General features: G+C 44.3%; 1 protein-coding gene across 5 annotated transcripts in view; it reads right to left on the reverse strand.

Annotated features, from left to right (window-relative positions):
- Positions 1 to 23,430, reverse strand: part of SCYL2 (SCY1 like pseudokinase 2) — a 158,511-nt gene that overhangs the window by 13,321 nt on the left and 121,760 nt on the right. For all 5 annotated transcript variants that reach the window (XM_063927837.1, XM_063927836.1, XM_063927835.1 and 2 more), the window contains 2 exons: positions 20,108 to 20,174; positions 17,499 to 17,588 (listed from right to left, as the gene is read on the reverse strand). In XM_063927837.1, coding sequence (XP_063783907.1) covers positions 17,499 to 17,588; positions 20,108 to 20,174 — 157 coding nt within the window. The remainder of the gene's footprint in view (positions 1 to 17,498; positions 17,589 to 20,107; positions 20,175 to 23,430) is intronic.

Here is a 23,430-nt window from a genome sequence, read left to right on the forward strand (position 1 = left end):
CAGACACAGGGGGTGGGAAAGGAGGTGCCAGAGACCCAGGCACAAATAAACATGTTGGAGAGGAAGGAGGGGGGCAAGGAAGTAGGAGTCAGGGCAGACAAACACTTACCTTCTCTTCTACTGCCACTGGCTGTTCCTAGTGCAGTGAAGTCCACAAGTTTCCACATCACTCGTCTCCATGGTGAGACAGCCCAGACAGAGTCCGTAGCTGTGCTGCAGTGCTTGGAGCAGGCGTGGCCAGGGGAGGAGAGAGGAAGTCAAGTGTAGAGGCAGGGGCTGGGCAGGCACAACAACAGCTATGTCGTGGCTGCTCTCAGTGCTCTGTATCTTAAAGACTAACTGGACGAGTGCACATTGCCTTCTGACTGAACGGCGTGCATCCAGCATTTTGTAAAGCACTGCCATCAGGGAACCAAGAGCTCCTGCTCCTCCCACATTATGCCCTCGATTGCTGGGATATAGCTTGCCCTGCCAATACCGCTACCCCGCGCCGCCACAGTACCGACTTCTGCAGTGCGGGGGGGGAGTGATCAGTCAGCACAGCACTGACAGCCGGATACAGTCACAATCAGTGCTGGATCCGGCTGTCCAATCACAACTGCTTAGTGACAGGGGCGTGCTGTCATGTAGGCTGGAGGCACGCTCCTGTCACTGAGGCACTTATAGTAGTGCCGCTTCTGTATAATTTTTCAATGGGCTTTTGCAGCCCATGCCTTGGCCCCGCCCCAGCTCCTTCACTATGGTCAGCGAGAGGCACCGCTCTCGCTGCCTCCCACCCTGCTATACATGCATCAGCACAGGGGAAATTATTAGTATAATACAAAGAAGATACCTATGACTCAAAATCTGTGTCATAAGTATCTTCTTTGTATTATTATGACAGGGGAGGCACTGCCTCCCCTGCCTGCACGTCCCTGGTGTAGACACAGCAAAGCTTCAGCCCTGCAAACATGTCCCAGTCATCGAAGAATATAATTTTGAAGTACTCCCAAATTTTCTTATATATATATTTTTTTGGTTAATATTTATTATTGTAAAAGCAAATTTCATAGATAATTCTGATTATGGCGATAAATAAAGACTATCGATATGGGTTCTCTGATTCGGGATGGTATACTATACGGCATGGGTCTTCAACCTGTGTCCCTCCAGCTGCTGTGAAACTACACATCCCAGCATGCCCTGCCACAGTTTTGCTATTAAGGGATGCTAAAACTGAGGCAGGGAATGCTGGAATGTGTAGTTCCACAGCAGCTGGAGGGCCGCAGGTTGAAGACCCATGCTATACAGTACCATATGGATGGGCACCGACAATCGATGGTTAGCAAAACTATTAATTATCTATTACCGATGGTAAGCGATTTTGCCATTGCTGGCGGGCATCAATGTTCTTGACCTAATTAAATCATTAAAAAACCACAACACAATTTCTGAGGTTTTTTGAAAAAATATTAGGCAATTAAGTGGTTAAAAACACACCTCATTGCTGAATTGAGAGAGAATCATACATAGGTCAGGATTACTCTTAACATTAAAGTACATTGGTAAAAGAGAAATAGAAAAATTAATATTTTCTATAATTATGCATCTTTCTGTAATTGCATATAGCAGTGGTTCCCAAACTTTCTTGAATCATGGCACCCTAAAGTTTCAGCATTTTTTTCACAGCACCACTAGGATAAAAGTTTTTTTATTGAAAATTTTTTGGGGAAAAACTATTAAATTAAGTAAACTGTGCCTACCTGTCATCCTTAGGCTCAGTTATAAGGTGGTGTACACTTGTGCTTCTGATTGTCCACATATTTTATGATTGACAGCCACAAGCACTGGCTTTGCCTATCACTTTTGCCATAAATAATTTGATTTGGTCCTGGACCACCAACACGAGGCACCCCTGCAAGAGCCTCATGGCATCCCGGGGAACATAGGCACACAGTTTGGGAGCCACTGGTATATAGAGTTCAACATAGCACTATGAACCATTATTAAGTCCTCTACAGAAACATTTACAACTCAGATTTATAAACATTAAGAACTTTAAGAATCATTTTATTCTGAGTAGATGTTCTGAATTACTACTCCTGTCTGCTACACATTTATTTAAAACCACGTATTAAATATTATTTCAACAGCAGCTACAACATGTAAAAAGTTTACATTCACCACCTTTAATTGCATTAGTAACTTGCAATGGAAACAGCTTTTCTCTGCAAGGGTTACAGGACAGGCCGCACAAGGCTATAACTACCAAATATTTTGACCCTCACTAATACACACACACTCTTATCTCAAACCTCAATTTTGCCATATGTACATGAATGCATTATTTTGAGTGTGGTTTTATGAATCTATAAATATGTATTTATAAATATATTTCAAGCTGTACACTGCATCCCATGATTTGTGTGAGAGCTGCACGCAAGGAGATACAAATAGTTTCATGCTGATATGGACCTAACAGCGATGGCTGTTACTTTTAGTTCCAGTTTGCATTTGATTTGTTAATGTTAAAAATAACTGGAATACTGAACTCCTACTCAAGTTTGTAATAAATTAACATATATCCATGACCTCTTCAAATCTAAAAACTTCAACCTGCTGGTTTGTAACAAACACGGCTCACACAATCAGACACGGCCTTCCCTGCAGCACGGTCATACAGTAGTCTCCACTTCACACACACCTCCAGGCTTGGTAACAGTAAAGGTGGTTGGGTTGGACTATTGCTATCCCAATCTTTCACATACACAGTTCTACCACAGGTTCCATCACTGACATTCACATCCTCGGCAGTACATTCTGTCAGGATTTACACTCTTTTCTCTCTGCGTGTTGCAGCTATGTATCGATCCACCTAGGCAACCCAAAAAATTTCTGGAAATTTTTTTGCCTTGCTCCGTCACCTCTTATCCTCTGACATCTCCATCATAATAGGTGATTTTAATATCGCTATTGATAGTCAGAAATTTGCTGCTCGTGCCTCCAAAGTATTCTCTCTATGTACTGACTCCGTTACTCATCAGGAGGGCCGCTGCCTTGATAGTGTATTCACCAGACTATGGGCCTGATTCAGGTTTGTTAGCAAAGCAAAAAAGCACACAACTGGGCAAAGCCATGTTGGACTGCAGGTGGGGCCGATGTAACATGTGTAGAGAGATTTAGATTTGGGTGGGGTGTGTTCAAACAGAAATCTTCATTGCAGCGTAAAAATATTTACCATGCGCAGAAACAATATAACCCAGTCAAATCTAAATCTCTCTACACATGTTACATCTGCCCCACTTGCACTGCAGCATGGTTTTGCTCGATGGTGTGCTGTTTTGCTTTGCTAACAATCACTGAAGTGCAATCACCTTTAGTTATGAAGGAGCTTCAGACCGGCAGAGTGACCCCTGACCTTTCTGCCTTCTGATCACCTATACAATTTGTCATACCTTTAGGGCTTTTTGGAAACAGCAGCAGTTATTGGCAGCACCATCATACTCCCCAAGGACATTATTATTTTATACTGTTTAGTTCCATCATTGCAAATATCACAGGCTTTTACAACTGTAGACAACATTGCGATATTCAGCCAGTGTATAATTCTGCAAAACAGATATACTACAGCATGTGTGGCCCCAAAACAATTGTGATGCCTCAAAAAAATGGGATTTTAATTACCTACCAGTAAATCATTTTTTCGTAGTCCGTAGAGGATACTGGGGGTCCACATTAGTACCATGGGGTATAGACGGGTCCACTAGGAGCCTTGGGCACTTTAAGAAATCAATAGTGTGCACTGGCTCCACCCTCTATGCCCCTCCTACCAGACTCAGTCTAGAAACTGTGCCAGAGGAGACGGACATATCCTGAGGTAGGATGTATCAGAACAGCGGTAAGATTCGAACCAGCACACACAAACAAGAGGAAACTTGAACAGGAACACCAACTTGAACAGGAACAGCAACAGCTGAACCAACAACATTACTTAACTAAGTAACAGTGCAGGAAAAACTAAGCACTGGGCGGGCGCCCAGTATCCTCTACCGACTACTACGGACTACAAGAAAAGGTTTTACCGGTAGGTAATTAAAATCCTATTTTCTCTTACATCCTAGAGGATACTGGGGTCCACATTAGTACCACTGGGATGTACCATAGCTCCCAAACCGGGCGGGAGAGTGCTGAGGTTCCTGCAGAACTGATTGACCAAACCGAAGGTCCTCAGAGGCCAAAGTATCGAACTTGCAGAACTTAGCAAATGTGTTCGAACCCGACCAAGTAGCTGCTCGGCAGAGTTGTAAAGCCGAGACACCCCGGGAATCCGCCCAGGAAGAACCCACCGATCTAGTAGAGTGGTTTTGTACTTTAGGAACCAGCAATCCTGCCGGTGAATAAGCATGCTGGATAGTAAGCCTGATACAGCAAGTAATAGACCGCTTTGAAGCAGGACATCCAATTTTCTTGGGATCAAAGAGAACAAACAGCGAGTCAGATTTCCTGTGACGAGCTGTCCGCTTCATGTACATCTTCAAAACCGTCACAACATCCAAGGACTTTAAGGTAGCAGAGGTGTCAGTAAGCACCGACACCACAATAGGTTGGTTGATATGAAACGCAGACACCACCTTAGGAAGAAATTGCTGGACGAGTTCTGCGTTCAGCTCTATCTTCATGAAAAATCAAATAGGGGCTATTGCGAGACAACGCTCCCAGTTCAGACACACGCCTTGCAGAAGCTAAGGCCAATAGTGTAACGGTCTTCCATGTAAGAAACTTTACGTCAACCTCCTGTAAAGTCTCAAACCATTCCGATTGTAGGAACTGCAACACCACGTTCAGATCCCAAGGCGCCATGGGAGGGAAGCCAATTGTTTCTGAAAGAAAATGGATAGGGCCGAAATCTGGACCTTCGAGGAGCCCAAACGTAGGCCCACAGCCACACCAGACTGTAGAAAAAGGAGAAAACGTCCCGGTTGAAATTCCACTGCATGAAATTTCCTGTTTTTACACCAAGAGACATATTTTTTCCAAATACGGTGGTAACGTTTAGACGTTACCCCTTTCCTGGCTTGGATCAGGGTTGGAATAACCTTGTTCGGAATGCCTTTCCGGGCTAAAATATGATGCTCAACTTCCATGCCGTCAAACATAGCCGTGGTAAGTCTTTATAGACGAGCAGTCCCTGTTGTAGAACATCCTCTCGAAGAGGTAGAGGCCATGGGTCCTATAGGAGCATCTCCAGTAGATCTGCGTACCAGGCCCTTCTTGGCCAATCCAGAGCAATGAGAATTGCTTGAACCTTTTCCCTTTTTAGTCTTTTGAGAATTCTTGGGATCAGTGGAAGAGGTGGAATCACGTAACCATTTGGTAGACCCATGGAGTCACCAGAGCGTCCACCACCACTGCTTGCGGGTCCCTCGACCTGGAACAATACCACTTTAGCTTCTAGTTGAGACGAGAGGCCATCATGTCTATTTGTGGAATTCCCCACCGACTCGAACACCTGCGGGTGAAGGCCCCACTCTCCCGGTGTGGGTCGTGTCTGCTGAGGAAGTCTGCTTCCCAGTTGTCTATTCCCGGAATGAAGACTGCCGACAGCGCCACCTCGTGTCTTTCGGCCCAGAGGAGAATCCTTGTTATCTCTGACATTGCTGCTCTGCTCTTCGTTCCGTCCTGTCGGTTTATGTACGTTACTTCCGTCACATTGTTCGACTGAACCTGAATAGCGTGATTTTGAAGAAGATCCGATGCTAGTAGCAGGGCGTTGTATATGGCCCTTAGTTCCAGAATGTTGATTGGAAGAATGGTTTCCTGACTTGACCATTTTCCTTGGAACTGTTCCCCCTGGGTGACTGCTCCTCAACCTCTGAGGCTTGTGTATGTGGTTAGAAGAATCCAATTTTGAATCCCGAACCTTCAACCCTCGGTCAGGTGAGAAGTCTAAAGCCACCACAAAAGAGAAATCCTGCCTTTGGTGACAGACGTATCCTCTGGTGCATGTGAAGATGCGATCCGGACCATTTGTCCAGCAGATCCAGCTGGAAGGGCCTCGCATGAAACCTTCCGTACTGCAGAGCCTCGTAAGAGGCGACCATCTACCCCAGAAGGCGAATGCATAGATGCACCGATATCCGGGCAGGTTTTAGGACATCCCGCACCATCGACCGGATTACCAATGCCTTTTCCAACGGAAGGAATATCTTCTGTTCCTCCGTATCCAGTATCATCCCCAGAAACGGAAGCCTCTGTGTTGGTTCCAGGTGGGATTTTGGTAAGTTCAGAATCCATCCGTGATCCTGAAGTAGTTGGGTTGAGAGAGCAACGCTGTCCAACGACCTCTCCCTGGAAGGCGCTTTTATCAGATCGCCAGGTACGGTATTATGTTCACTCCCTGCTTGCGAAGGAGAAACATCATCTCTGCCATTACCTTGGTGAATACCCTCGGTGCCGTGGAGAGGCCAAATGGCAGGGCCTGAAACTGGTAGTGACAGTCCTGTAGTGCAAACCTTAGATAAGCCTGATGAGGCGGCCAAATCAGAATATGAAGGTACGCATCCTTGATGTCCAGAGACACCAGGAATTCCCCCTCCTCCAGACCAGAGATCACCGCTCTCAGATCTCTCCATCTTGAGCACTCTTAAATACGGGTTCAGTGATTTAAGATTTAAAATGGGCCTTACAAACAGGGCATTCAATTCCTTTGATGCAGGAAACGTAGCTGAGGATTTCTTTTTTACATTAAAATAAGATTCCTCCTCTACCTCCGCCGTCTTGTCAGGAATGTGCAGGACATTTATGATAGCCTCTATCAGGGCATATATTCCTTGTGACAGGACCACATTCCCCCCACTCGCATCCACTTCACCCTCCTCTGGGATCTGACGTATAGTCATCAGTATCATCATGCATGAGCTGGGCCAGAGTACGCTTTTGTGGGCAAATGGTGGAGGTTTGAGACCCTGGTATGGGGACTGAATCTATATTCATCAGGTCATACATAGACTGTTTTAAGAATTGCGTCTCTTTCTCATTATGGAATAATTTAGTAGAAATATTAGATATTATCCCTTTAATGGAAGCTAACCATGGGGTTCTGCCCCACTAGCCTGAGAATGTGCACTATCCTGAGTACAGGGTAGTGAGTCTCCAGGGGAGGAAAGACACTCAGATGTGCAGGAAACACAGCCCCTGGACATGGTAACGTGAAGGGTCACACACACACACAGAAGGTGAAAAATAGGATTTTAATATCTACCGGTAAATCCTTTTCTCTTAGTCCGTAGAGGATGCTGGGGATGCTTCAAGAACCAATGGGTATAGACGGGATCCGCAGGAGACATGGGCACTTTAAGACTTTAAAAGGGGTGTGAACTGGCTCCTCCCTCTATACCCCTCCTCCAGACTCCAGTTATAGAAACTGTGCCCAGGGAGACGGACATTTCGAGGAAAGAATTTATTGTTAAACCACGGTGAGCATTTAACCAGCTCACACCTCCAGTATGCCGCAGAACGTGGCATACAATAGAACGGGTGTGGTTCATCAAATCGACAGTGTCTAGGTCGACAATGTTTAGGTCGACCACTATAGGTCGACAGGGTTTCTAGGTCGACATGTGCTAGGTCGACAGGTCTAAAGGTCGACATGAGGATTTTTTTTTTGGTGTCCTTTTCTTCGTAGAGTGACTGGGATCCCAAATTAGTGCACCGCTTCGCTCGCCATGCTTCGGGCATGGTGCCTTCGCTCCGCTACCGCTTCGCTCTGCACACTTTACCGTTCCAATCGTAGTCCACGTGGAAAAATCCCCAAAAAAAATAAAAATGCGAAAAACTCATGTCGACCTTTAGACCTGTCGACCTAGCACATGTCGACCTAGAAACCCTGTCGACCTTCCATCCATGTTGACCTAGTGACTGTCGACCTATAGTGGTCGACCTAAACATTGTCGACCTAGACACTGTCGATCTTCAGACCGGATCCCCAATAGAACACCAGCCGACGGCATGAAGAATATGCAGCAATACGCGGACATAAAATGGAACACAATCTATGTGTGTAACAGCATAACGCATGTTACGGCCAGAATAACGTCAGCAACGGGCCGACTTAACCACAACACACCATGTGTGTAAACATACCCAATGACTGCAGATACAGTACGCATTGGGACGGGCGCCCAGCATCCTCTACGGACTAAGAGAAAAGGATTTACCAGTAGGTATTAAAATCCTATTTTCTCATACGTCCTAGAGGATGCTGGGGATGCTTCAAGAACCATGGGGTTTATACCAAAGCTCTAGAACGAGCGGGAGAGTGCGGATGACTCTGCAGCACCGATTGACCCAACAAGAGGTCCTCAACAGCCAGGGTATCAAACTTGTAAAACTTCGCAAAGGTGTTTGAACCCGACCAAGCAGCTACTCGGCAGAGTTGTAATGCCAAGATCCCCCGGGCAGCCGCCCAGGATGAGCCCACCTTTCTGGTAGAACTGATGCCAAGGCCAACAGCATGACCACTTTCCAAGTAAGGAATTTCAACTTAACCTTACGTAAAGGTTTAAACCAATGAGAATTGCAGGAACAGCAACACTACATTAAGATCTCATGGTGCCACCGGGGGGCACAAAGGGAGGTTGGATGTGCAGCACGCCCTTCACGAAGGACTGAACTTCTGGAAGGGAGGCCAATTCTTTCTGAAAGAAAATAGATAAGGCCGAAATTTGTACTTTAATGGAGCCTAACTTTAGGCCCGCATCCACACCTGCTTGCAAAAAATGGAGCAAACGCCCCAGCTGAAATTCTTCCGTAGGAGCCTTCTTTGATTCACACCAAGACACATACTTCCTCCAAATACGGTGGTAAAACTTCGCTGTTACTTCTTTCCTAGCCTGAAGCAGTGTGGGAATGACTTCACTGGGAATACCCTTTCAGGCTAGGATATGGCGTTCAACCGCCATGCCGTCAAACGCAGCTGCGGTAAGTCTTGATACACGCACGGTCCTTGCTGTAACAGGTCCTCTTGTAGAGGTAGAGGCCAGGGATCTTCTATGAGTAATTCTTGAAGATCTGGATACCAAGCCCTCCTTGGCTAGACTGGAACAATGAGGATCGCCTGAACCTTTGTTCTTCTTATGACCTTTATCACCTTCGGAAAGAGTGGAAGTGGAGGGAACACATAGACCGACTGAAACACCCACGGTGTCACGAGGTAGTCCACCGCTATTGCTTGAGGGTCCCTCGACCTGGAACAATATCCCTGAAGGTTCTTGTTGAGGCGAGACACCATCATGTCTATTTGAGGAATTCCCCAAAGACTTGTCACTTCTGTGAAAACCTCTTGATGAAAAGACCCCACTCTCCTGGATGGAGATCGTGTCTGCTGAGGAAGTCTATTTCTCAGTTGTCCACACCCGGAATGAAGACCGCTAACCAAACATATACATGCCTTTCCGCCCAGCGGAAAACCTTTGTGGCTTCTGCCATTGCCGCTTTGCTCTTCGTTCAGCCCTAGCGGTTTACTTACGCCACTGCTGTTAAGTTGTCCGAAAGAATTAAGACGGGCAGATCGTGAAGAAGATGTTCCGTTGTAAATAGCTCTTAATTCCAGAATGCTTATTGCAGACAAGCATCCCGGCTTGACCTTTTTCCCTGGAAATTCTTCCCCTGGAAAGACTGCTCCCCAGCCTTGGAGACTTGTATCCATGGACACCAGGATCTAATCCTGGATCCCGAACCTTCGTCCCTCTAGGAGGTGAGAACTGTGAAGCCACCACAGGAGAGATATCCTGGTCCTGGAAAATAGGATTATTTTCCGGTGCATGTGCAGGTGAGACCCGGACCACATGTCCAACTGGTCCTGCTAAAACCACTCTGGCATTTAACCTGCTCACCGAATGGCCTCGTAGGCCGCAACCATCTCCTTCATCAACAGAACGTATTGATGGGTTTACACTGTTGCAAATCTGATCCGAGACTGGATCCTCAGATCTCTTTCCACTGGAAAAAACAAACTCTCAACAGTTCTGTATCTAACCTTATTCCCAACTCAGACATACGCGTCGTTGGGATCAACAGTGATTCTGGCAAGTTCAGGAGCCAACCACTGTGTAGGAAGAACTGTCAGAGAGAAACAACGACTTGCACCACTTGTTTCTTGACCTCGCCGTAGTCAGGAGAGCGTCCCAGTACAGAATAATAATGGCTTTTACTATTGAAGGAAAACCATCATACTGCCATCACTCCGGTGAACTGGCAATGACAATCCTGAATAGCAAACCAGGTAAGCCTAACGCGGAAGAAACCGCACTTAAAAACTCTTTCTCTTTTAACAGATTGGAGATCCCTGCCCTGAGAGATTCCATCTTGTAGTTCAACTTCTTAAGTAGAAATTTTTGGAATTGTTCTGACCGAGCTGTCCGGGCTCAGAAGCACGAAAAAGCTTGAATAACAGCTTTTATTTTTTTTTGTGACAGGGACAGCAGGCTAATGTCCTGATCCTGACCCAACTCTTGTATGGCGTCGCATACTACCTCCCCGTCCAGAGGAGAATTGGTAAGATCTATTTGAAAAATCAGTGAGGGGAATTATATGGACACTCCAGTATGTTCCCATTGGGACTCTATTCTTAACTCACTGGTCCATGTCCATTCCAGGACTGACTGAAGAATATTAGACGTGGTCCCACCGGTGTGGGCTCCCGCAAGATAGACCCAGCGACATGCGGTGGATGTGGTAGAAACAGGGGATGATTTCTGCTTCTGTGAACTTGAAAAGGCTGCTGACCTTTTACCTTTTCACCTTCCTCTACCTGCAAAGAAGGGGAAAAACCGTATCCATCCGGTCGAAATGACTGCATCCTACAAAAATGCGTCACCAACCGTTGTGAGGGAACATAGCTCAAGAAGATAGACTTACCAGTGGCATCTGCCGAGATCAACATAACAAAGCCACCCCCAAACCAGGTTTCACCTTCATACTCCAGTACTTCTCGGAGTCACCCTCAGCATTCCATTGGTGAATCCACAACATCCTCCTAGCCGAGACCGCCATGGAATTGGCCCGCGAACCCAAGAGTCCCATGCTGCAATGTTTTAGATATGACCCAACTTAAGGAGTATCCCATCTCTCCCCAAGGTAAATTATATCGGATGACAAGGTAACCGACCATTTCTGAATACAAGCACTCCCCCATGCGCATGTAATGCAAATATAATCAAAGCATAGGATTTAAATATCACTTAGCTTCCTGTATACGATCCTTTGTGACAGGGCCCTGTGCAGACCAGGGGTTAACTCCCACTTTATTCTATCCACGGCGGGAAAAGAATAAACCCTCGGACTCCTCGTGAGGATTCGCAACCATCTTGTCACGGCTGACCTAGACTTTTTCAACAGAGCGACCAGCACATGAGAAGGAATAACTTTACTTCAGCATTCATTATAAATTTTAATATGAATATACACATTTGAAAACACATATATCTATATATATATTTTATATATATATATATATATATATATATATATATATATTTTTATTTTTATTTTTTTTTGTCAGGAATAGCAGGGTCCCTAGTGACGTTAATACGTTCTTAATGTGTATGAAACATGTACTGAATGCCGATGTTGAAGATCTAATCAGGAAACATCATGGTCGACATAAGAAATAGTATTCGTGTCGATATCAGGGAGTAGTAACTGGGCAAAATAACATTTTTGCGACCCCGAGGGGTCTGAGGGAAATATATTATTAAAATTACGCCCTCCCCAAAATTACTACGTCTGTGTTCGAGCCACAGATCTATGCAATCGTACCATACATATATATATATATATATATATATATGGATGGCAATGGAGGCGGCACTCCCTGGACTCTTATTAACAAACTGACACTGTACCACCACATACAGTACTAACGTTTCGGATAGTTTAATCCTTTATCAGGTACTCTGATGAAGGATTAAACTATCCGAAACGTTAGTACTGTATGTGGTGGTACAGTGTCAGTTTGTTAATAAGAGTCCAGGGAGTGCCGCCTCCATTGACATCCATATTAATATCCACTGAGGAGGGCACCGTGGCTGTTGCTGACTGTTTGAGTGCCGGGAACTTTGTATTGTATTATATATATATATATATATATATATATATATATATATATATACACATATACACATACATACATACAGGTATAGCTTTCTGAAATGCATCACATTATCATGTCAATTTTTTTACCCAGTCAGATTAGTTGGTGTCGACAGGGTCACCCACACACGTCTGTGTCTCCCATATAGTTTTCTCATTGGAAAAGCATACATCTACTGACATTATTTACATGAACCAAGTACCCTCAGGAGTCGGCAGTGCCGACAGACATTCCTATAGCCATTTGTGGCAGAGCCCTCAGCCTCAGACATGCCGACTGTAAGGAATAGACCCAGTACTTTCTGTCAGGGAAACATAGCAGACGTTTACCAGCTCTATTTACACCATACTCATTATACATTGTGCTTTATTTCTGTCAAAGTCGGAAAAATATCATGCTACACGTTGCCATATATTCACCCCATGCGCTTGCCCGCTGCACGTTCTCTCCCGTGCGTGCGCATATTCGCAGCTGCGTGACGGCGCCTCCACGGCCGTGCGCATTGGCGCGTGGTATGCGCACTTACGGTAGAGTTTGTGTGCGTCTAGCGGGCGACTCAATCGTTACATAATAAATCCAAATAGTGTGTTTTATAGATAATGTTCCCCTTAATAATAACTGTAAGTTTGTTTAATGTAACTGATCCCTGGACAGAGGAATCCCTCTTTACGTGATACAAAGGGTCTGACTAAGGTTGAACAGTGGTGTCTGGTACCTAACCGAAGAATATTTTAATAGCAACAATCCGGTGTTGGTTAGGTAAAGATTAATCGCTCCTGCATATAGTTATGCCCATTAGTAGTTTCTGGACATTTCCTATGTTTGCAGTTCATTATCCATGCGGCGGGAATTCTGAGATTTCCTCCCACCTGAGCAGTTTGATATAGTCACAGCCCACCTGTTCAAACTAACCTATGACCTTTTGTTATGATGCGAGGAGACATTCCTGTGTCCAATGAACAATGAGATTATAGGTCCCTTTGTAGTGTACTGTATGTAGTGTATATAAGAACAAGCCAGCCTGAAGCAACTCCGTCTTCTCTCCACAACGGTTTTCATCATTGACTAACCCAGAGCTGGTAACCAGGACTAGCGCAGCGACTCATTCCTATGTGTGTAAGTACTCTCTGTGACCATTCTTAATCTCTGACTGTATTTATGCCACGTTCTCTCTCTCTCTCTCTCTCATTGTATGTGCCGCTATTGTGTATTTATGTGTAGTTATTCTGTTAGATTTGATGTTAGCATGTAGAGTATAAGCTGTAACTGTGTACCCCTTTTGATATATCTAAAAGCTCGTTAGTAAAGGTTTTGGAGCCTCAGCAAGGTGTCTGTGTCTCTCTAGCTAGTACAAAGGGTTTCTGAGTATCTCAATTGCTCAAACAGCTTGCATACTCACAAAGGTTCAGTGTTATACCATTATAGTACCACGGTATTAAGGTTTACAGTGTAAGCATATTCTGTGTTTAAAGTTTATAAAGATTACTGTCTGTGTGTATGCTCGCTGTGGGTATTCCGTACACCTAGCACAGCGTGTGTACTTAATTTGCGTACCACCTGCGAGGTCTTCATACGCAAATAGCGTACGGAGTGCGTAGCATGTGCACGTGGTTTAGCAGCCATTACGGCTACACGGTATTAGTATATAGCTAATGTTAAAAGGTAGATATCTGACTATCAATTGGGGGCAAGTCCGGTCCATCTCATATCCTCAGTCAGGCGAAAATGCGCAGACTATATCGATCAGCAAAGGGAGGAAAGGTAGTATCTTGTACTGCTGATCAGATGAGAGTCTGCGTCTGATTCTTATGGTCTGTAGGGATGCTGGTGGAATCCGAAGAAGGTAGGAACATTAAGCTATTGTCTTTGTAAATCTGTTTTTTTATTTCTATTTGGTGCCAACTGCACACGCAGATTGGATGGCTTGTCTGTTTAAATAGGTTTAAAAGTATTTTTAATCGCTCTGCATAGCGTGATAGTTTTTACCCAGGCTTAAAAATAACTACAGAGGCTGGCATGATGATTTTCTTTGTGACAAAAGGAACCGCATGGTCTGTCCACCATTTTGTGTAACCCTCATGGAGGTGGAAGGGGGAGGAGCAGCGGCCATTTTGGGAAGGTAAAAAAAATTTTTTTTTCCCCTAAGCGGCTGATTTTCAGTTGACTCAGGAAATAATCAGCCATCCATTGTCAAAAAAAAAGAAATCATAATTTAATGAGTTTTTTTTTTAATGCATTTGTTTAGTCCATGTCATGGTCAATCATGAGTGGTTCAGATAGAGTTTGATAAAAGTTAATAATAAAATAAATATTTGATTTAGGAAATACACAAATAAAACGTAGTGTTTTTTTTGTTTTGTTTTTTTTTGTCACTGTCTCCATTCAAGAGCCTGTTTAACTCTGCTACTTGTAGGATGGGCCATTGAAGTGCAAATTAACCTGTATAACTGGGTTGTTTTTTTCTCTCCCAGCAGTGAAAGAAATCGCCTTTACAGAGTTAGTTAAAAAGCACATTCATATGCAAATTAGAAGCACTGAATAAGGTCTCAAATAAGTAATAGTGATTAGTACATATATGTAATATCTGTATGCGCATTCCTATGTGTGTAAGTACTCTCTGTGACCATTCTTAATCTCTGACTGTATTTATGCCACGTTCTCTCTCTCTCTCTCATTGTATGTTATTATTTGCGATTGTGCCGCTATTGTGTATTTATGTGTAGTTATTCTGTTAGATTTGATGTTAGCATGTAGAGTATAAGCTGTAACTGTGTACCCCTTTTGATATATCTAAAAGCTCGTTAGTAAAGGTTTTGAAGCCTCAGCAGGGTGTCTGTGTCTCTCTAGCTAGTACAAAGGGTTTCTGAGTATCTCAATTGCTCAAACAGCTTGCATACTCACAAAGGTTCAGTGTTATACCATTATAGTACCACGGTATTAAGGTTTACAGTGTAAGCATATTCTGTGTTTAAAGTTTATAAAGATTACTGTCTTGGTGTATGCTCGCTGTGGGTATTCCGTACACCCAGCACAGCGTGTGTACTTAATTTGCGTACCACGTGCGAGGTCTTCATACGCAAATAGCGTACGGAGTGCGTAGCATGTGCACGTGGTTTAGCAGCCATTACGGCTACACGGTATTAGTATATAGCTAATGTTAAAAGGTAGATATCTGACTCTATCATTTCTAACATATATTGCACTAAACAACTGTGCCCCCCACCGTTTTTCACTGTGATCTGCTCAGCAGTGCTGTTTGGCAGGGCCAGCATTTTTGAGGAGAAAATGGCGCTGGATAGAGCAGTGAGGGCTAAGCCACGCCCCCTTATGGTGCACTTCAGCCACGCTATTTTCTAGATATTTATACTGGCGGGGGTCTGTATTAAGTGCCCAGGCACTTAATATCTCTCTTGTCAGTCTATCTCTGAGGTATACATGCTGCCCAGGGCGCCCCCCCCTGCGCCCAGCACCCTTGTAGTGCCGCTTGTGTGTGGGAGGAATGGCGCACAGCGCGCCCGCTGCGCGGTACCTCAGAGCCACAAAGTCTTCTGCCGTCACTGAAGTCTTCTGTTCTTCATTTACTCACCCGGCTTCTTCTGGCTCTGCAAGGGGGGTGACGGCGCGGCTCCGGGAACGAGCAGCTAGTCGCACCAAGTGATCGGACCCTCTGGAGCTAATGGTGTCCAGTAGCCTAAGAAGCAGTGCCTTTGAACTCTGAAGTAGGTCTACTTCTCTCCCCTCAGTCCCACGATGCAGGGAGACTGTTGCCAGCAGTGCTCCCTGAAAATAATAAACCTAACAAAGTCTTTTCCAAGAAACTCAGAGCTCCTCAGTGTGTGACCAGTCTCTCTGGGCACAGAATCTAACTGGAGTCTGGAGGAGGGGCATAGAGGGAGGAGCCAGTTCACACCCCTTTTAAAGTCTTAAAGTGCCCATGTCTTCTGCGGATCCCGTCTATACCCCATGGTTCTTGAAGCATCCCCAACATCCTCTAGGACGTATGAGAAACACAGTTTAACCCACACAGAGCCCTCAGGTAGACACAGAAATTGGAGCCAGCCACACAGCGCCCTTGTAGCCAAGTAAAACTTACCTGGGTTGCCACACTAAGTCCCTTAATAGGGCTTAGTATACTACAACACTCCCCCCCCCTCTAAGACCCCCTGGTACCACTGAGGAGACGTAGAGTCTTTGTGGAGGAGCTGCGCTTCCCTGTGATTCCTGTCAGTGTGAGCTGCAGAGGGAAAATGGTGCTGGTGAGCTGCTGGATCTGCTCATAGTGAAGCTACGCCCCCTTAATGGCGCTCGGCTTCCTGGTTTTTATATTGCCCTGAGGGAATTTTTATGCCTAACAGAAAGTAAAAACCCTTGTTAGGTATGATAGCCAGTGTGGGTATGCATTGGTGGCTCAGCGCGCCCCTCACAGTGGGACACACGTCTGTGTATGACCTCTGAGCGCAGCCTGCACTCAGAGCTGTGCTCCTACCCTTGTGTCGTTATTCCCGCCGGTGACCCGCTAACCGGGAAGCCGGCGCTGTACTCACCACTCTTCTATCTTCTGGCTCTGTTAGGGGTGGCGGCGTGCTGCGGGAGGGTACGCTCGCCGTGGTGGTGCTTGCGAATGACTTCTTCAGGAGCTCAGTGTCCTGTCAGCGGACAAACGGGACCATTAACTCTTCAGGAAGTTGGGCCGTTCTCCCCCCTAAGTCCCACAAAGCAGGCAGTCTGGTGCCAATCAGACTTGCCTGAAAACAACAAACAGAAATAAATACAGCAAACTCTTTAGGAGCTTCCCTAAGCGTAACTGGCTCCTCCGGGCACATTTTCTAAACTGAGTCTGGTAAGAGGGGCATAGAGGGAGGAGCCCGTGCACACTATTGATTTCTTAAAGTGCCCAAGGCTCCTAGTGGACCCGTCTATACCCCATGGTACTAATGTGGACCCCAGTATCCACTAGGACGCAAGAGAAATCAGATTGCTGGTAAATGCTGTTGTAAGATTACTACAATTGGTTTGTGCATGCAGTGATTTTCCTACACTAACAACCACAACAACAGCGGCCCCGCCACCTGCCAGTGGCAGCAACAGCGGCCCCGCCACCTGCCAGTGGCAGCAACAGCGGCCCCGCCACCTGCTAGTGGCAGCAACAGCGGCCCCGCCACCTGCCAGTCGCAGCAACTGTGGTCTGTTCAGTGATAGTGGTTCTGCAATTCCCTAAGGGGTAAACTGCTAGGCCTTATCCGAAATGGCCATGTGTGTGTGTCCATATTGATTATGGCGGGATGATCATGCCTATTGGCAACATTGGCTTACCTGTGATTAGCTTTATACATTCTTACAGAGTGGTATAAACCCACATAACACTTACCCTGCTTTTCTGCTTTGGTACTTGACCATTCTCTTGTTTTTCACTTGAACCGGTTAAAAAATCTTGTCCTATGTTAAATACTTTATCAGTCTGTTGAAAAATACATAAGAGTCACACTATTGATCATTAATGGGCTAAATGAAATAGGACTGTTTTTATAATGCTTGTAGTTTTCTGTGAGCGTGTGATAACATGAGCTTACACCTAAAATGGCAATCATTTCTAACCATAATTTGAAAAAAATGTTTATAATGTTTTACATTTTTGCAATTTTTAATATATTTTTTCATACAGAATCTGATTTTTACAAATTACTTAAAAATATTGTAAATATGAATCTGTTTTAACATAAAGCTTATTAAAGAACTTACTATATAAAGGTCAGTCCTATACATTTTAAGTTGATGTGATTAAGTTATCACTATTGCTTTTACTTATATATTTATTAATAGTTTCTTATATAGCGCAGCATATTCCGTTGCGCTTTACAAATGGAAACAACAGTGACAGAACTAACCGGGTAATAATAACAGGCAGACAGAGTTAGGAGGCCCCGCTTGCAAGCTTACAATAGGCCTTGATACACAAATAGGTGCTATCTATTGCAAAATGGCCCAGCCAGATTGCAAAGGTTCTTGGTGTGCTGCATGTGTGCAAAGGTGCTTGGAGTGCCAACATTTCTGTGTGACTATATCATACAGCACACCAAGAACCTTTGTATAGTCACGCATAAATGTTGGCCTGGGGTAGGAGGATGGGAAAGTGAATAAAGACAAAATATGGGAGGTTGTGTGTGGACTGTATAGAGAGAATGCAATTGGGTCAGATAGTTAATGAAGGCTATGGGGTATAGCCAATTGATGTTGGATCCTTTCCGACAGAAAGGATCAGATATTTCAGTATTCAATTTGCGGCCAAATCAGACAGGTTTTGGCCGTTCCTGACAATGCCAATCCGACTTGTTTTTTAAAGTCGGATTAACATTGTCGGAAATGGGACTAAAACCTGTCAGATTTGGCTGTGAATCCGATAAAACATGTGGATCCGCAGCTAATTCGCCAATCCACTTGTTTTCTGACAAGTCGAAATTTCTGACTTGTCGGATAAAGGGCAGTTTGAATAGGTCGAATCTGGATTCGACCTTAAATTGTCGGAAACTGACGTTTTCCAACAAGTTGGGAATTCCAACTTGAATTGAATAGACCCATATGTGGGCGGTTCTGGAATTTGTTAAGCTTGCCTAAAGAGGTGTGTTTTCAGTGAACGCTTGAAGACTAGGAGAGTCTCAGAGGTATATTTACTAGAGTGCAGGTATTCAAATGTGGAGAAGTTGCCCATAGCAACCAGATTCTACTTATTTATCTAGCACCTTCTAGAAGATAATAGCCAGAATCTGATTGGTTGCTATGGGCAATATCTCCACTTTTGTAAACCTGCACCTAATACCCCTTTTCCACTAGCTCAAAACACACGGGTAAATGCACGGGGGCGCGCATTTACCCATGTTTTTTTGCTAGTGGAAACGGCTCTCTCTGCAAAAACCGAGATCAAATGATCCGGGAATCCTACCCAGGTAGCTTACCGGGGTGAACACGTGTGCAGTGTAAACGGAAGCCGTGTCGATGCGACACGGCTCCCGTTCACAGTGTATGGAAGGGTGGCGCTCCTGGCGCGTCACCAGCAGCGTCACCAACCCGACAATATGCCGAGTTGGTGAGTGCAGTGGGAAAGGGGGCTCTGATGCGGGTCGCAGCCGAGTAGCACCCGTATCAGGCTCCCGGCTGCGACCCGCATCACTAGTGGAAAAGGGGTATTAGTAAATATACCCCTAAATGTGCATGGGAGGGTATTCCACATAGTGGGTACAGCTCAAAGAAAGTCCTGCAATCGTGAATGGGAGCGAGTAATAAGTGTGGATGAGAGACGGAGATCTTGTGCAGAGCGAAGTGGTAAATACAATCATTTTAAAAGGTAATCTAGTTTATAAAGTATGCCTCCTTCATGGTGTATACAATCTGTATATTTACTCTAATCCTCTGTATTAATAATGGTATGAGAAGATCTATATTATTAAATAAGAGGTTTTAAGCTTGTAAATCTGGAATGGAGTTGTGTTACTTCTTGCTGTATTAGCACAGGAATTGCTATTAAGGGGCAGATGTACGAAGCCATGGAAGAGAGATAAAGTGCCAACCAATCAGCCCCTATTTTATCACTCCCCAAGGTTAGTACATCTTCCCCTAATACCCCTTTCACACCGCACAAATAACCCGGTGTTGACCAGGTATATTGCCGTTTCGACACGGGTCGCTGTGCAGTGTGAAAGGGCCCATAGTGAATTGAATACCGGGTCAGTGGCAGTGCCAGGTCAGGGAGCCAGTTGTTTGGGTCAAATGCCAAGTCCCACCTGGTAAGGACCCGGCATTGGCAAAGTGAAAGGGGTATAAGTGTGCATGTACAGTATGCAGTGTGTAATAGATTTAAAAACATTTTTTCTTTACATAGAGTGCTTATTGTGTTTAATATAAATGTAGGAAATCTTTCATTTGCTTTCATTGAAAATGATACGTACAAATATTTGACAGCCTTTTAGCAGTTTATTACAGTACCTCATTACTTGTTTTACTAGTGTGTTGTTCCGCAGCTATATTCAACTGGCTTGTTATATCCAAAGATCTAGGGAGTGAAAGAAAATGCATATATGATGGACTCTTAAAATCAACAATGTATTATATATAAACAATAACAATTTTTTTTTATATTATTCAGTAACGTAATTTATTTGTGGTACAATAGTGCTTTGGGAGGAGAAAATACGGACATTGTGCACTGCAAAACACAAGCACAGAACGACAGCTGTACAAGCATACAGCACATGTATGTCAGACAATATATAAAAATATGCAAAAAGAAACAGGGATGCCCAACCTCTGGTAATAAACAAGTCTCTTATAAAAAAAAGCAAAGCTTTAACTAATATATTGTACTAAGTATTACATAACAATTCACAAATAAGCATAAAACTACATAAGTAACAATATTTCTCTAAAATAGTACGCTGTGATACAAATAGAGACAGCTCCTAGATATCATATTGTCAACACCAGATACAGTAGTGTAGGATGAAAGTGAAAATGAGATGCAGAAGATAAGTGGTTATGTTACATAGATTTCTGTATGACAACTCTGTCAAAACAGAGTTAAAAATTATTAAACAAAATCAAAAAAGCTCCTTCCAGCCGGGCCAATATCACTTACATACACTGGTTTTGTTTAGATTTGTAGGTCATATTTTTATTATCTAAAATCTGTTATATTTAGCATTTTAGGATTTATATCACAATTATTTTTTTATCCCAATAGTGAATGACTAAGTCGATGTAACTTCTATATAATTAATTAGCAGCAGTAGCAGCTGTCTGCAGCTATAAAAAGCACATGCCCGCTAGTGCCACATCTGCTTTAGATGAAGGTGCCAATCTGGCACCGCAATGCGTCAGTCCGTTAATGCAGACAATCTCCGGGCTTCCCAGCACATTGACACTTTCACTGGTCTCACTTGAAATCACCTTACAATTTGCCAGAGACCATTGATTTCATTCTGTCTCAGGTGCCTGATCTGTGCAGGAGTGCTGAACTTTCACCAGCTACACACTACACAGTAGCACTTCACTACAGTGCTGATCCCCAGCCAGGACACCCTCCACAGTTATGTTACTGACTCACCACTACTTCGGAGCACCATACTACTTAGGGCAGTATTCAAGTCGGATTTCCCGAATAAACGGCAATTTAAGGTCGAATCCAGGTTCCACCTATTCAATCAAAGTGCCGTTTATCCGACAAGTCAGAAAACAGGTGGAATGGCGGCTTAACAAGTCGGCAATTCCACGTGGATCGACGGAATAGCCGCGGATCCACGTGTTTTGTCAGATTCATGGCCAAATCCAACAGGTTTTCGCCCCGTTTCCGACAATGTCAATCCGACTTTAAAAAAAGTCGGATTAGCATTGTCGGGAACTGCCAAATCCAATCGATTTGGCTGCTAATTGAATACTGAGATGTCGGAAAGGATCCGACATCAATTGAATACACCCCATAGTGGACCCTGATCAAGAGGGCCAACATGCATCAGTTCTCCAGTGCCGATTCATTTGGAGGACTTACAAATTGTGGGGCAGATTTATTAACTTGGAGAAGGCATAAGGAAGTGATAAACCAGTACAAGGTGATAAACGCACCAGCCAATCAGCTCCAATATGTAAAATAACAGTTAGGAGCTGATTGGCTGGTGCGTTTATCACCTTGCACTTATCACTGGTTTATCACTTCCTTATGCCTTCTCCAGGTTAATACATTTGCCCCATAAAGCGGTGAGACCAATCAATTTCAATCATTATCTCAGTTATCTTTTGAGTTTAAAACAACTTTTTAGCTCCTGTATTGTACTCATTCAGGGGCATATTTATCAAAAAATATTTGCCACAAATATTAAGGGGTAGCAGTTGATTTACCGACGGACACAATACCGACAATCATAATCCCAACAGCCATTGACCGACAGTCAAAATACCGACAGTCAGAAAACAGACATTTGAAATGCAGACATGCATTTTTAAGGACTTTTTCCCCCAAAACAGACTTGTTCAAAATTTACCATCCCAGTGGACCTGGAGGGGGAATGTACGTGTGTGCGCCGAGCGAGGCACCGTGCCCGAAGCATGGCGAGCGCAGCGCTACACTTACACAGTGTCCATGTCGACCTGTGTCCACATTGACACAAAATCCCCCCATAAAAACTCATGTCGGTATTTTGAAATGTCGGCATTTAAAATGTCGGTATTCTGACTATGTTAGCATTTTCACATGTCGGCATAATGAATGTCGGTATTTTTACTGTAGGGATTATGACCGTCGGTAAGTCATACTAAACCCATATTCTGTATCCCCCGAAGGTGCATAGGAGGGACTCCAACAGATCTCTTCGACACCTGCTGCGATCTCTCCATTCCCGCAGACAGCCGCATCCCCCTTAGGTTTCTATGGGGGATACAATGCCACCAGATTTACCAATTTCTGGAATGTGAAGGAACAGCGTGGACCTGCATTGCATGTGCAATCAGCGGAATCACGCATGCACAGCAACCCGGCAGCACACGGAACATAATGATATATTCCCCCAAAGTGATCACATATTGCAATGTAATACTAGGTACTAATATCGCCCCAGACCGCAATGAATATGGGATCAATGATAAATGAGTCCCTTAATAGGAGACCCTCCATTAAACCTATAGAAGCACACTCATTCCATCAATCTTCTATTCCAAGGGAAACCGTATCACAGATTTTTATTTAGTGCCACGTGTGGCCTACATTTTGCTTCTGATTTGTCAATGAATAAAAAGCATGGAACATCCACGTACAGAAGCACAGAACGGCAATCATACAAGCTCCCAGCACCCGAACTGTATGTAGGACAATGTATAAAACGCATGGAACGTCCACTTACACAAGCACAGAAGGGCAATCATACAAGCTCCCAGCACATGTACTGTATGTAGGATAATTAATAAAAAGCATGGAACGTCCACAAGAACAGAAGGACAGTCATACAAGCTCCCAGCACATGTACTGTATGTAGGAAAATGTATAAAACACTTGGAACGTCCACTTACACAAGCACAGAAGGGCAATCATACAAGCTCCCAGCACATGTACTGTATGTAGGAGAATGTATAAAACACTTGGAACGTCCACTTACACAAGCACAGAAGGTCAATCATAGAAGCTCCCAGCACATGTACTGTATGTAGGAAAATGTATAAAACACTTGGAACGTCCACTTACACAAGCACAGAAGGGCAATCATACAAGCTCCCAGCACATGTACTGTATGTAGGAAAATGTATAAAACACTTGGAACGTCCAC

The sequence above is a fragment of the Pseudophryne corroboree genome, chromosome 6, assembly GCF_028390025.1.
Source record: "Pseudophryne corroboree isolate aPseCor3 chromosome 6, aPseCor3.hap2, whole genome shotgun sequence".
NCBI lineage: Eukaryota > Metazoa > Chordata > Amphibia > Anura > Myobatrachidae > Pseudophryne > Pseudophryne corroboree.